Source organism: Ovis aries, chromosome 8 (assembly GCF_016772045.2).
Source record: "Ovis aries strain OAR_USU_Benz2616 breed Rambouillet chromosome 8, ARS-UI_Ramb_v3.0, whole genome shotgun sequence".
Taxonomy (NCBI): domain Eukaryota; kingdom Metazoa; phylum Chordata; class Mammalia; order Artiodactyla; family Bovidae; genus Ovis; species Ovis aries.
The window spans coordinates 21,175,155-21,190,654 of record NC_056061.1 but is presented as its reverse complement, the minus strand read 5'-3'; the positions used below and the strand labels follow the sequence as shown (position 1 = coordinate 21,190,654).

At 39.0% G+C, this 15,500-nt stretch overlaps 1 protein-coding gene across 2 annotated transcripts; it reads left to right on the top strand.

The window, feature by feature from the left end:
- On the top strand, nt 1-14,768 carry RSPH4A (radial spoke head component 4A). 2 transcript variants are annotated; one of them, XM_004011178.6, is made up of 6 exons: nt 1-830; nt 5,102-5,336; nt 7,196-7,936; nt 9,479-9,629; nt 11,536-11,653; nt 13,520-14,768. In XM_004011178.6, the coding sequence occupies exons 1-6, from the start codon at nt 145-147 to the stop codon at nt 13,746-13,748; spliced, it is 2,160 nt and encodes a 719-aa protein (XP_004011227.4). In that variant the 5' UTR covers nt 1-144; the 3' UTR covers nt 13,749-14,768. The 2 variants fall into 2 exon arrangements, with proteins under 2 accessions (XP_004011227.4, XP_004011228.4); XM_004011179.6 differs by lacking the exon at nt 9,479-9,629.
- The last annotated feature ends 732 nt before the right edge of the window (nt 14,769-15,500 follow it).

Here is a 15,500-nt window from a genome sequence, read left to right as displayed (position 1 = left end):
GGAGACGTGACGCTGCGGCTTGCAGAGCAACTCAGACCCAGATGTCGCCTAGCAAACCTAAGCAAAGCCAGTGCCCTGCGTTGCTGCCTTCCATATCTGCACGCCCTCTTCATCCAAAACTTTTTTTTTCTCTTGACTCCCTCCATGGAAGATTTCATCCCCGTCAACCAAAAAACAGAACACCAAGAACATGGGGATACAGGGCGGCCGTGGGAAGAAACGGTAACTACTTCCCAAGATCCTGAGCTTGGGTTATCCGAAGCCCTAGAGTTGGAGCAGGGGCCAGAAACTGGACTCCAGACCAGGAGCAGCCCTCCTAGAATGCCCCTCTCTGGAGCCAGAATGCCGGATCGACCTGCGGATGACCTCGTAGGACCACGCTCATCATTTCCATCTTCCTCATCTCAGGAGCTCCCTTCCACTCTTTCTCCCCTGGCTCTGGCCAGGCAGGACTTTATGGCACCATGGCAGTCAGACAAGACCACTAGTGTTATTTCTGAAGCTGAGACACCTCATTTTGGCCATTTGGAACAATTATCTGATAAAGGTGGATCAACTCCTCATCAAACATGTCAGTCAAAGGGAAACAACTTTCATCAGTCTCAGCAAACTAAATATCCCCTGTATGAACTGAGGGATGTGAGCGACCACACCTCTAAACAGAAAGAGCTGAGATTTGACATTTTTCAAGAAGACGACTCAAACAGTAACTATCATCTAGATCAGCCTGAGTCTGGGGCTTCTGAAGTGGCCCCCAGCGTGCTTGAGATTGCCGTTCAAAATACTAAGGCTTACCTACTGAAGACCAGTAGCAAGTCGGGCTTAAATCTGTAAGTCTTGGAGGAAAAGAGAGAGGAAAAACTGGCAAAGGGAGGGGTATGATTATCTTTGTGTGAGGATGTGCTTCTGTGGGTGGATGAAAATATATCTGAAAAGTCTGAATTAGTGAGACAGTGACTTCATAACTCTTTGTATTGTAGGACTCAAGACAGGTCACCGGTGGAGTTTCTTTTAGCTTCTTTAAAGATCCTAGATACACAGAAATAAACTCTAGGAATTACGGAATCTGGGGTTTGAAAGAAACCATAAAGTATCTCTGCTACTGCTGCTGCTAAGTCGCTTCAGTCGTGTCCGACTCTGTGCGACCCCAGAGAAGGCAGCCCACCAGGCTCCCCCGTCCCTGGGATTCTCCAGGCAAGAACACTGGAGTGGGTTGCCATTTCCTTCTCCAATGTATGAAAGTGAAAGGTGAAAGTGAAGTCGCTCAGTCATGTCTGACTCTTAGCGACCCCATGGACTGCACCCACCAGGCTCCTCCGTCCATGGGAGTTTGCAGGCAAGAGTACTGGAGTGAGGTGCCATTGAAAGTGTCTTGCCAGGATGCTTATTAAAACCGACTGTCTACCAAAATCTAAGCATTCTCAGTGCTTGCATGGTGTGGTTTCAAGTCCCTACCCAGGCCAGTGCTGGAGTGATAAATTACCTGCTTCACCTGGGGCTGTCCCAACTAAGCATGGCATCCTGAGAAACTCCTCAGTCCGAGGCAAATCAGGAGAATTCCTTGCTATACGGCCACCCCAAGTGCATGCCATTTTATCCAGATCTCTTTTAAAATGTGGTAACCAATGACCCAGGAATTTTCTGACCATCCTGTTATAGCTAAGATTCAGATCTCATCATTGAGTCCAGATTTCTAGAGGTTCTTGCTTCCAGGGTTACATAATCATAGGGTCAACAAAATTACAGGGCTAGAAGGGACTTGAGAAAACATCTAATATAATCCGCTTGCTTTTTAAATGAGGGGACTAATCATGGAAAAATTAATTTGCTCAACATTTCTCTGGCTACAACACTCTCTGACTCTTCCCTTTCCTCTATCACTATGCTTCAGCCACATGGCCTCGTCAGTTCCAGTGTTGCTGCCTTGGCCCCCAGTGGCTTCTTCCCTAAGTCCTCCTTAGTCTTTGCTGGCTGTCTTCACATCTTAGGAATCAGCTTCCATAGAGCTCTATTATAGCTGCCTGCTCTTTCCTTCATAGTACTTAAGGTCATTTATAATTGTATAGAGACTTACAGACTTATATTTAATGTTTGACTCTCCCACTAAAGTGCAGGTCCCGAGTACAGGGACCATTTGAGTTTTGAACACCACTATATATTTAATGCCTAGCACAGTGTTATCAGCTATTTACTGACTAAAGAATTAATTAATTAATGGCAGTACAGGAGACACAGTCTAAACCTTTTAAATCTAGTTAATTCTCAACATGGGGGCTTCCTTGGTGATTCAGCGGTAAACAACTCATCTGACAATGCAGGAGATGCAGGTTCAATTCCTGGGTTGGGATCTCCTGGCGATCCCCTGGAGAAGGAAATGGCAACCCACTGCAGTATTCTTGTCCGGTAAATCCCATGGACAGAAGGAGCCTAGCGGGCTACGGACCATGGGGTCGCAACAGAGTTGAACACAACTTAGCGACTAAACAATGACAACAATCCCCAAAACAATTTGCTGAGATGCCTCCTGATTAGTCAGCAAACATTAAACGAGTGCCATTCAATATACGTATGTGGCAAAGCTTGTAAGAAAAGCTATTATTTGGCTTTTAAAAATATGAAGTATAATCTTAAAGTCTGAAGAATAAGATATCAGTTAATATATAATGTGAGAAGCCTTCACAAACCCAAATTAAAATATTATTTCTAAATTACTGTCTTTAACTACAATTTACTTAAACTTCAGGGATGTGATTTGCTGGATTCTACTTGAATTGCTGATATAAACTTCTTATCACAATTCTCTAGGTTAAATAACAAGCAAGAATTTACAAACTTTGATAAAATGTCAAAAAAGCTCATTATAAATACTTGAAAGTTCACAATTTAAAACTGAATACAAAACATAAAATGGGAAATTTTCTTTTACTGAATTATTTTATAACTGACATTACTTAAATAGCTAAATTTAATTTAGCGTCCAAATGCTAAGTCTCTGAGGTGGTAAATGAATACCATCCATAATATTCACTATTACTTTCTAAGTGCTTTATAGCCTGTAGTTAAAAATGGCTCATTAAAGATGAACTAAACTCCATATCTTATATACAGCTATTATTTAACAACCATGAAAGCTATTTTTTATTGCAGTTAAAACAATGTTGACTAAAATACAAAACTGGTTTTCATATTGTTGAATAAAAAGCCTGCAAAAAAGATTGCTTCCTTCTTTTCTGCCAGTCATAACATTTCTGTTCATTTATAAAAATAGCAATTTTTGGAGAAAGAAGAAGATATTCTTCATATATAATATTTGCAAACTGTCCATCACATTGGTTGTGCCTATAATTTACCTATTTTTCTTTGACATTCTTAAGATCCATTAGACAAATACAGATATTAAAGAAAGAATTAAATAACTAGGGCAGGTTAAAATAGGAATTTATTGAACATCCATTTTGTTTCACTATAATAAGAAAGGAGATATATTAAAACAATAAACAAAAACCTAATTTCAGCCCTGGAAGAACCTACTGCAGATGCAGCATGCTTGGGGCTGGTGCATGGGGATGACCCAGAGAGATGTTGTGGGGAGGGAGGTGGGAGGGGGGTTCATGTTTGGGAACGCATGTAAGAATTAAAGATTTTAAAATTTAAAAAATAAAAAACTAAAAAAAAAAAAAAGAGAGAAATATGTATTATACACAGTTACACCACAGTGTATCAGTGATCTTAGAAAGGCCCAGTCCACACTGAGGAACAGTTTCAGGAATAACCTGAATGGTAAGGCTTTGAGGATTAATTGTATTTTAAATCATTTCTTGAGAAAAATATGTATAGGACACGACAAGCAAAGGCTCTCAAGTCAGACAGCAACAAGATGCTGGACAGACATTTACCTTGCTGGGCAGACATTCTAACTGAACTAATTATTAGAAATGAAAGTGGAGAGAGACAGTGATTATCCACCAGAGAGGTAATTTATGCAAGTCCTCAAACCAGACAGAGGAATTTCTATCTCTCCTGAGAGCAGTTTGACAGGCATTTTTGGGTTCTTCAGTAATAAATTTCACATTGAAAAACTGGTATCTTAAAAAGCACCTCCTAGCAGTTATGTGTAAAATATAATGAATTAATGAGAGATTAGAGAAGGCAATGGCACCCCACTCCAGTTCTCTTGCCTGGCAAATCCCATGGATGGAGGTGCCTGGTAGGCTGCATTCCGTGGGGTCACTAACAGTCAGACATGACTGAGCGACTTCACTTTCACTTTTCACTTTTATGCATTGGAGAAGGACATGGCAACCCACTCCAGTGTTCTTGCCTAGAGAATCCCAAGGACGGGGGAGCCTGGTGGGCTGCTGTCTATGGGGTCACACTGAGTCGGACATGACTGAAGTGCCTTAGCAGCAGCAGCAGAGATTAATTAATGAATCAATAGAGAAGTTAGAGGCAGCTTCACTAACTCAGTTATGAAATAAAAAGCTACAGCAGTGGTTTTAACAGAAAAGGACAAAAATATTAGAGTGCATCACATTTTAATAAACGTGAGTAACATCAGATGACATTTTTCTCTCCGTTTGTGTGTAGGGGGGTGGGTTGGGGTTGCAATGTGAAATGTATTTCTTGTAGGTCTAAAAACACTGAAGTATATAACTGGCTTAGGAAATGTGAAAAGAGAATTGATCTTAAGAGTCAGCTGTATTTAAAAATCAAGTTGTATTTGATGAGGGGTAGGAAAGAGGGATGGGAAAGAAGTTATGTTAAAAGAATGAAAAATAAGCTTAGTTACTTTTAAATACATAACTGAGAGATTTTGATATGAAATAAAAAGTAAAAATTGTAGCTGATGTAGAACATGTATCTTGCTGCAGTGTGTTTTTCTTTAATAAGTTAAATATTCATATCATATTGAAGGAATTTCTTAAAAAGTTCTAAGATAAGTTATTCTTGGCAGTGGTAAAAGTTACTGAGTTTCTCCACTAAAAATCTCTCAAGTCTTTAGGTTGCTGAAGTTTCCTAAAAACCCAGTGAATATGTATGAAATTATTTCTTCAAATGCTTTAGACAGGGATATTATTTGGAATTTTCTCTTTTCGGGTAGATATGATCATCTTTCTGAAATGCTGACCAAGGTCTTAGATAAGCGTCCTGAAAATGCTGTGGACATCATTGAAAATATTAGCCAAGATGTCAAGATGGAACATTTTAGTAAAAAATTAGATACACTCCAAAATGAGAATGAGATGCTTCCAACCTATGAAATGGCAGAGAAACAGAAAACTCTTTTTCTTCAGGGAAATTTAGAAGGAGCTGACCAAGAACTGGAAGATGAAATAGTAAGTCACTCTGTAAATTTGAATAGGTCAATCTTATGGTTTTTTTGAGGTGAATGGGGTGTGGCTTTAAATTCATACCCACTGCATTTTTATAGCTTACTAAATAGTATTTGCAACCTCATTTCACACCACTCATTTCCTTGGTTAGAGTTTCTTATGTTTTCACATTGTGTTTTAATATTTCACAGATATAGCTATTTTATGTTTGTGGGGCTAAACTCCTTGGTATCTGTGAAAATGTTTTCTTCATCTTTTATATTTTCCAAAGTGCCTGGGACAGCCTGAGTTCATAGCTGTTTCTTATTGAGTATTGTTGAATGAATGAAAAAATGGCACATAATTTAAAATTTGGCTTTAAATCAAGATGCGTATTTTCCCCTTTAATTTACTGGAAAAATGTAAAGAGTTTCTAATGTCATTTGCATTTTCTTCCAAGGCTACTTCTTCATATTGTAACTTGACAGTATGTATATTATGTCAATGAGACATAATAGGAGAGAAATAAAAGATTTCTTTTAATCCCCAAAGATAAATTGTTAAAAATATTTACAGAGAAAGTTGGTGACAGAGATTACAAGCTATCATTCAAGAATGAAATCAGCTGTATTACAGAAATTTTACCTTCAAATATTTCAAATCAGTATCCGCTTTGTTTCCTAAATGCCTTCATATTTGCAATTTATTCTACTGAGTAATTTATACTGTACATCTATCAAGCTTCTATGTTCCATTACTGTTAGGCTATTTAAAACTGTCTACATACTTGCAAATTTGATGTTTGGAGTAAGATATGTTCAAAAAAGGACGCAGAATTCAGTCAAGGAAAGATAGGTCGGGTAGGGATATACCACATGGAACTAATGGTAAAGAACCCGCCTGCCAGTACAGGAGACCTAAGAGACACGAGTTAGATATCTGGCTTGGGAAGATCCCCTAGAGAAGGGCATGGCAACCCACTCCAATACTCTTGCCTGGGGAATCCCATGGTAAGAGGAGCCTGGAGGGCTACAGTCCATAGGGTCACAAAGAGTTGGCATGACTGAAGCAGCTTAGTAAACACACACACAAACCCTCTAGAGCTCTGTAGCCTTCATAAGGAGACACAAATGATGCAGCGAGATATATAGAAGGGACGAGTGATAGGTGTCAAGGACTTCACATTAGCTGATCTTTTCTAAAAATATCTTACTCAAAACATTTGGTTATGGACAAGTCTGGGGACAAACAGCATGTGGGGATCAAATATTTGTTATTTTTGCTTTTATTTCTTTTGCCTTTGGAGACTGATCTAAGAAAATATTGCTATGATTTATGTCTGAGAATGTTTTGCCTATGTTCTGTTCTAGGAGTTTTATGGTGTCATGACTCACATTTAGGTTGTTAAGTCATTTTGAGTTTATTTTTGTAGATGGTGTGAGGGAAATTTCTAATTTCACTTATTTGTATGTAGCAGTCCAGCTTTCCCAAATTCACTTACTGAAGAGATTGTCCTTTCTCCACTGTACACTATTCTTGCCTCCTTTGTTGCAGATTAATTGACCATAGGTACACAGGTTTATTTCTAGGTGCTCTATTCTGTTTCATTGATCTATTTGTCTATTTTTGTGCCAATACCATGCTATTTGGATTATAATAGCATTTGCAGTATTGTCTGAAGTCTGGGAGGGTTATACCTCCAACTTTTTTTTCCCCTCAGGATTACTTTGTCTATTCTGGGTCTTTGTAGCTCCAAATAAATTTTAGTATTAATTGTTCTAGTTCTATGAAAAAGGTCATTTTTATAGGGATTGTATTAAGTCTTTGGGTTGCAAGCAGTTGTCTTATGGATAAAATATTAATCACAGTGCTTGTATTCCTAGGCAGAACATGCTCTTCCAAACATAATGGAATCAGCTTTTTATTTTGAACAAGCTGGAGTTGGTTTGGGCACAGATGAGACTTACCGCATATTTCTTGCCCTCAAGCAGCTTACTGACACCCACCCAATCCAAAAATGTCGTTTCTGGGGCAAGATCTTAGGACTGGAAATGAATTATATTGTAGCTGAAGTGGAATTCCGTGAGGGAGAAGATGAAGAGGAGGTGGAAGAGGAAGACGTACCTGAAGAGAGGGACAATGGAGACAGTGAAGCTGATGAAGATGATGCAGATGAATTACCAAGGCCCTTTTACAAGGCCCCACAGGCTATTCCAAAAGAAGAAAGCAGAACAGGTGCCAACAAATATGTCTATTTTGTTTGCAATGAACCAGGAAGACCATGGGTGAAGTTACCAGCAGTGACACCTGCGCAAATCGTTATTGCAAGAAAAATCAAGAAGTTTTTCACTGGGCGATTGGATACTCCCATTATAAGCTACCCACCCTTCCCAGGAAATGAGAGTAATTACTTACGAGCACAAATTGCCAGAATTTCAGCAGGGACCCATGTCAGCCCTCTAGGATTCTATCATTTTGGTGAGGAAGAAGGAGAAGAGGAAGAAGAAATAGAAAGTGGGCGAGATAGCTTTGAAGAAAACCCTGATTTTGAAGGCATCCAAGTGATTGATCTGGTGGAATCCCTATCCAATTGGGTTCATCATGTACAACATATCCTCCCTCAGGTAGGGGTTTTGCAATTCTCAGACTATCAGCTAGTCAGTAAATATGTATTAAATTCTGTCTATAATGCACACAGTATATTCAAGACAAAGGCCTTCAGACTGTAGACAAAGACAGAGACAATTGAAAAATCTAAACACAAAGTAGTACATAATTGCCAAGTTGTTTAGACCCAGGATCTTCAAACAGATTTTATTTCCAAATGGAAGTAAAATGGGCTTCATTTTATTTGGGCTTCCCTTGTGGCTCAGCTGGTAAAGAATCTGCCTGCAATGTGGGAGACCTGGATTTGATCCCTGAGTTGGGAAGATCCCCTGGAGGGGGGAATGGCAACCCACTCCAATATTCTTGCCTGGAGAATCCCCATGGACAGAGGAGCTTGGTGGGCTACAGTCCATGAGGTCGCTAAAATTCGGACACAACTGAGTGATTAAGCACACATGAGGTATTTGGCAAGTTATGGAAGAATTCAGGTTTAGGTGTGTTGTGAAATTATCTTTATATGTTAGATATAATTGGGTACATTAATTTTGGGAAGAGTTCTTTTATTCTATTCTTATTAGCCAAGGAACTTTTTTTGCATGAACAATAAAAGATTTTAACAAAAACAAGTAAAGTGTCATATAGTAGTTACATAGAACCTATTCTGCCAGTTTTTAATAGTACTTTATATATAGTAGCTCATTTAAAACTCACACTTGTATAGAAGACTCATTTCCTTATTGTACAGATGAGGAAATTAAGGCAGAAAGTTTAGAAAATGTCACAAGGGTAACATATCTAATAAGTTTCAGATGTGAATGAGCAGAATGGATCCAGAGTCCACACTCTTAAACAATTTGGTAAACAGTCTCGTTGACGGGTAGAATATCTTCACTATACTTTGATGTAGATAAGAGATATTCTTAAATGTCTCTAGCTGAGTTGATTAAACGAGAAATTATAATCTCAAAACTCCATGCTGCTAAGTCGCTTCAGTTGTATCCGACTCTGTGTGACCCCATAGACAGCAGCTCACCAGGCTCCCCTGCCCCTGGGATTCTCCAGGCAAGAACACTGGAGTGGGTTGCCATTTCCTTCCCCAATGCATGAAAGTGAAAAGTGAAAGTGAAGTCACTCAGTCGTGTCTGAACTCTTAGTGACCTCGTGGACTGCAGTCTACCAGGCTCCTCCATCCATGGGATTTTCCAGGCAAGAGTACTGGAGTGGGTTGCCATTGCCTTCTCCCAAAACTCCATACCTAATCTTATTATCACATTGTTGCTATTAATAATAATAGTATCTTACCATCACATTAATTAGTAAAATGCACTATTACCTTTTCACTAAGATTTGAATGATTTTAATATATAAATACCCTGTAACAATATTTTGCTTGAAATAACATAGATCAAAATAGCATTTGGTAAATATACATTGAATGAATGAATGGTCAATATGCCACACAGTGGAACACCATGCAGATAATTACTTCAATCCAAAGGAATATTCTGGCATTTTAAGGTCCTCATTAGACCACTAGATCTTGCAGTATTTTTGCCCAGGGTCGGTGTAATTGGTTCAACCCCATACAAAAAAGTGAGGAAGAAGAGGAAGAAGAAGATGAAGAAAAAGAAGAAGAAAAAGGAGAAGAGCTTGATGACATAGAACAGGAAGTGGGGCCTCCACTCTTGACACCAATCTCTGAAGATTTAGGTAATTTTACATATCCTACATATGTATGTGTGTCCATATATGTATATGTATATATGTATGTGTGTGTGTGTGTACAGGAATACATAAACATGTACACACGTATATACGAGCATGAAAGTGAAAGTGAAGTCGCTCAGTTGTGTCCAACTCTTTGCAACCCCATGGACTGTAGTCTACCAGGCTCCTCTGTCCATGGGATTTTTCAGGCAAGAATACTGGAGTGGGTTGCCATTTCCTTCTCCAGGGGACCTTCCCGACCCAAGAATCGAACCCCGGTCTCCCTCATTGCAGGCAGACGCTTTACCCTCTGAGCCACCAGGGAAGCCCATTTACGAGCATATCTTGGAGATATTGTAAGACAGATTCCAGACCACTGCAGAAAATGTGAATATTATAATAAATGAGTCAACTTTTTGGTTTCCCAGTGCACATAAAAGTTATGTTTACACTCTACTGCAGTCTATTAAGTGTACAATAACATAGTATCTAAAAAATGTACATGCCTTAATTAGAAAATACTATATTGTGGGGGGATGAGAGAATTAGGTGAGGGAGATTAGGAGAGACAGATTTCTAGTTACAAGATAAATCACTCATGGCTATGAAATGTAAGGTGTGGGGAATATAGTCCAAATAACATAAGATCTTGGCATGGTGACATGCTGCATGCAAAGTTGCTCAGTCGTGTCCGACTCTTTGTGACCCCTTGGGCATTGCCCACCAGGCTCCTCTGACCATGAGGATTCTGCAGGCAAGAATACTGGAGTGCGTGCCCTCCTCCAGGGGATCTTCCTGACCCAGGCATCAAACCGGGGTCTCCTACATTGCAGGCAGCTTCTTTACTGACTGAGCTATGAGGGAAACCTGTATATGAATATATACACAGGTATTTCTGGCTTTTCAAAAAGTCACTTTACAGCACTTTGCTTTTATGAGAGAACTACATTAGTACCATTTTTCACTGATAGAAATTTTTTAAAAAAGGCAAAACAAAAGTAATGTTCAGCATTTTTGCAGTGAGCAGTTATAGAGCAGCACACACTTCAAGCTGTCAGAGCAGCACCTCCAAGCTCCTTTCCCAGGAACTACACTCAGCATCAAGTTGTCATTGCTTTGAATTGTGTTTGGAGCTTCTGTGCTTTATCTGTTTATCTTGGCAATCTATTAGCAAGATGTGTCCTAAGGTAATTGCTTCTTTGCTCTATGTCATTTCAGCTTACAAAAGGTTTCATAGGAGCGCTCTACTTTTGGATAGTGGGGGAAACCATTACACACGCACACACACATACTATAGTTAATGGTGGCAGTAAAGAATGTAACGTGGCCAGCCCCACAAAGAAGTTTCTAGGACAGAGGTTGCAGGAGTGTATTACAGAGGGGAAACATAAGTTGGCTCTCTTACTAGAAATGCTGACAGTTATCTTTTTTTAAAATACTTGTTTTGCATTCTACAGATCAAAACACATGACATAGAGTAAAATATCATGAAGTACTATTTTTTTCCAATATACTATTGTTCTCATATTCTTCTTTTTTTCCTATTCAGTTTTGGAGTGTTCATACTCCAAACCCTAGCTCTCTTTCATAATACTGATTTGATCATCACGTATTTTTCCCTCTACCGCACAGGCCTCCTTTCCCTTGGTAAAACTTATTTACTCTGTTGTTCAAATGTACATATCTAAACACAGACAAATGTATATAAATACACTTTTTTTTTTTCAAATTTCATTGTTCCACAATGTTCAAATAGTACCCTCCTGATTCTATGTTAAACAGATGTTTTAACTTTTCTATGTCAAGTGTGTGTGTGTTTTAAGGTATATAAATATAGCTTTTCTGTTGCATAGTATATGCTTGTCTATTTAGGAGTTAAATCTATTTTGAATTTCTCTTTGGTTTACAGAGATCCAGAATACATCGCCTTGGACAACACGGTTATCCTCAAATCTCATTCCTCAATATGCGATTGCAGTCCTTAGATCCAACCTTTGGCCTGGAGCATACGCCTTTTCCAATGGCAAGTAAGTATGTGCCCACGTGTAAGCCTGTTATTTTGATGATTTAACTTATGGAAATTATAAGTTATCACTGGAATGTTAAGTTACTACTGTTTTAACTCTTCTTTGGCATGTAAAGTCTGTAATGGCATAAGATGAATTCAAACAACATCCATCTTATAAAACAAAGCATCAAATTCATAACATTAGAGTAATTCAGACTTCTGTGTTTTTATCTGAATTATCCAATTTATGGAGCTAAAGTGTTTTTTATTCTATGGTTATTTGAGTAATTGATAATCATTTCATGGAGGTAATTCTAAGCAGTGTTAAATTGAGTCTTATTTTTGTTAGTTATCTTGAGAAAAGATAATTTAAAATATGTATGTTTAGGCTATCACTTTCAAGAGAATTAGGATAAGAGGATAGTCAATGTCCTTTGGTCACCCAGAGCATATACTTCCATTTGTCTTATGCTTCCATTTCTTACTTAATAACCTAGGGTCAGAAGCTTGGCTGAGCTGGAGAACTGAGTGGTCAAATGTCAGAGTAGCTATGAGATCAAAAATGAAAGTGTTTTCAAGCCTTTAATCACTTACTGTGATGGCATAAGCAAGTTGAAGCACTGATTCTACTTGCTGTCCGCCACCTCATTCCATTTGCCCACGTGGAACGGCACACTGGTGGAAGGTCAGATGGGTCAGCACAGTTGTGAGGGCATCCCACTGACAAGGAAGTCCTCCACATAAGGCTTTTGCAGTTTTATGAACCTGCAACCAGAGGAAGGTGGGGAGGGCTAGGAAAAAGCACTGGGTACTGGGACTTCCCTGGTGGTTCAGCGGTTAAGACTCTGAGCTGCCACAACAGGGGATCCAGATTTGATCCCTGGTCAAGGAACTAGATCCCACATGCCATAACACCAAAAATAAAAAACAAAACCAAAAAACGACTGGGTACTGAGTCAGAGTAGGGGAAAGCATCTATAAGTTCTCCTTTTCTCTTACTCAACCCCCATTAGGAAGCCTTGGCAGAGGGACCTGAAGACTTCTGCTGAAGGCCCCAGATAAAGAGGCTTGGGAATAAAGGCACCTGAGCCAGAAACACAATTCTATCAAGAGCATGACAGGCCAGAGGGGCCAGAGTCCTTGCCCACAACTCCTCTGCGACTGCAGTGCACTGGCTCTGCACCGTCTGTTGCGGAGAGAGCACTTTTCTCCATGAGGTCTACCAGGGAAAGCTTTTGTGATTGCCTAAGGCTGGACCTGAAAAATCATGATAGGTTTCTAACCACAAGCCCAAATCCTCATGCAGCCAAGTTTGCTAGATTGGCAACTTCTTACTTCTTCCTAACTCTAAAGAATGTATGCAACCTTTAACTTAGCTGTTTTTCTGAAAATAATTAAAAGATCAAAGGCTGTGGTTCAGTTCAGGTGTAAGGTACATTTTGACTATGTTTTCTTACCCAGCTTGAGCAGTTTGGCTCATAGTAACCCCCTGTGGGCTTCCCAGGTTGTGCGTGGTAAAGAATCCTGCCAGTGCAGGAGATGTGAGAGATGTGGGTTCAATCCCTGGGTCGGGAAGATCCCCTGGAAGAGGTAATGGCAACCAGCTCCAGTATTCTTGCCTGGGAAATCCCATGGACAGAAAGGAACCTGGCGGGCTACTGTACACGGGGTCGCAAAGAGTCGGACACAACTGAGCACACACACACACAGCTCCCTGTGGTAGAAGAATCATTTAGGGATGTTTCATCTCTAATGCATTTTAAATATACTGTACTGTTTTAACATTATGGGACTATGATACTCTTAAGTACTTTATTCTCACAGAAAAGGATAAGTTTTTCTTACTGAAAACTTATATGATCTACATTTTATTTTTAAATTACAGAAAGTTTGAAAATTTCTACATAGGCTGGGGTCATAAATACAGTCCAGACAGCTATACACCTCCAGTTCCCCCAGCTGTTTATCAAGAGTACCCCAGTGGACCAGAAATTACGGAAATGGATGATCCTACTGTGGAGGAGGAGCAGGCCTTCAGGGCTGCACAAGAAGCAGCAGCAAATTCAACAGAGGAGAATGAAGAAACTGAGGAAGAGGAAGATGATTATGACTAATACAAGTAGAATTAGCCCAGTCTTATGAGACCGATACACACATATTCCTTATTTGGGACTGACTTATATATATAAATTACTATTCATGTGTAAAATGTCATTCTCTGAAAATAAAAATTTGGAATTTCACATTTGGAACTATCAATATGTACTTTTAGAAAGATGCTCAATAGATTTTTCGGAGGTGAAATGACATTTTCTTTTTTTAAAAAAAAATCATCTTTTTTTATTATTTTTTAAATTTATTTAATTGGAGGCTAGTTACTTTACAATATTGTAAATTACTGTTTTGATGGCTTCAGCTAACCGAATATGTACTTTTTAAGCCTCAGGTTGAATTTCCAATAGGCAAACAAGGTAATATACACCCCACAAAAGCTACTTGGGGGGATTAAATATTTTTTGAGTGTCAAGGAATACTGAGACCAAAAATATTGATAACTAAGTTAGAGCATGTGTTCTTCAGCAATTTGTGATACTACTGCAAATCCTGTATGTATAAACATCTATCTATCTATCTATTCCCCCCAACCCTCTGTGTGGAGAGGGTATACAATTCTATTACCTGCTCCAAGACTGTAGGAACATTCAAATTTTTTAGCTTTTACCTGTTACTTCTTAAAGAAACTTCTCAATGTAACTCTTCTTTCATCGTATGGAAATTGGTTTTATCTGATTTGGGGAAAAACTATTTGCAGAGATGGCTAGCTGGGACATCAAAAGACTTCAGACTGATATTTTCTATCACTGCTTTTCTAAAACTAGTTATTTTTATTCACTGAAAAAGTATCTTTAAGTCCTATATCCCTGGCACTCCAAGGCTACTGTTAAATACTAGGCATTGCTTCAGAAATCTTAGGAGCTTACTTACATTCAAGGAGGTAAATATTTTGTGATACAAATATTATGCCATAGTACAGTGTCAAGCCCTGTGGTGAAGAACCAATTAAAAAATAAAAATAAAAAACCCTTCTACTCCATGGTCATTATCTGTGTAAAATAAAAGTATCAGTAATTGTAGTTTCTGTAATGTTCTTGTCATAGACTGGTGGTTTGCAGATCAGTGATCTTATCTTCGAGTAACACTGCTTATCAAATTCTTAGGTGTATTTAATCCAAACTTGAGCCGTTCAGGAAGCACTTCTAAGAGGAAGCCCTTCCTAGAGGAGAACTAAGGGGGAAAGGGTCCTAGGCAGCGCCAGCTGTATTTTGGCAAAGGACTTTAGGCTGAAAGGAGTGAAACTTTGTGCATGGTGACAGATGAAACTGAAGAGGTAAGCAGAGCCCAGATTGTGTAGGAAGTTTGGATTTTAACCATGAGCAATGAAGGGGACTCAACTAGGCAGTCACAAAATCGTATTTGTATTTTAGAACAATTTGGCTTCTATGTGGAAGATGGACTGACAGAGGATCAAGACAAGCAGACCAGTTAGGAGGATATTACGCGGTCTAGGTAAGAGATAATGAGGGCATGAAGCACCATAACTGCATGGGGATAGAGAGTGGAAATCTGTTTACCAGTCTGAATGACAATATTAGAAAGGAGGTTTTCCAGAATTTTCCAATTGGCAATACTATTCATTCCAGGAGTACAACACTTAGTATTTAATAAAATAGATAATATTCATAGAACTTCATTCAAGTAAGTTCTTGTTCATTTTTTAATGGGGTAGCAGCCCCTTACTGCTTCTCCTTTTTAATATCTCTTTTTTCATCTACCCAGATTTCCTTCTGAGAAAGGGCCTCTGACCC

Bases quoted from the DNA above. Each gene is read 5' to 3' on its own strand.
- RSPH4A (XM_004011178.6), top strand. From the start codon at position 145: ATGGAAGATTTCATCCCCGTCAACCAAAAAACAGAACACCAAGAACAT. The intron at 831-5,101 runs GTAAGTCTTGGA...CTTTTCGGGTAG, and splicing joins AGCAAGTCGGGCTTAAATCT to ATATGATCATCTTTCTGAAA. The intron at 7,937-9,478 runs GTAGGGGTTTTG...ATTTTTGCCCAG, and splicing joins TACAACATATCCTCCCTCAG to GGTCGGTGTAATTGGTTCAA.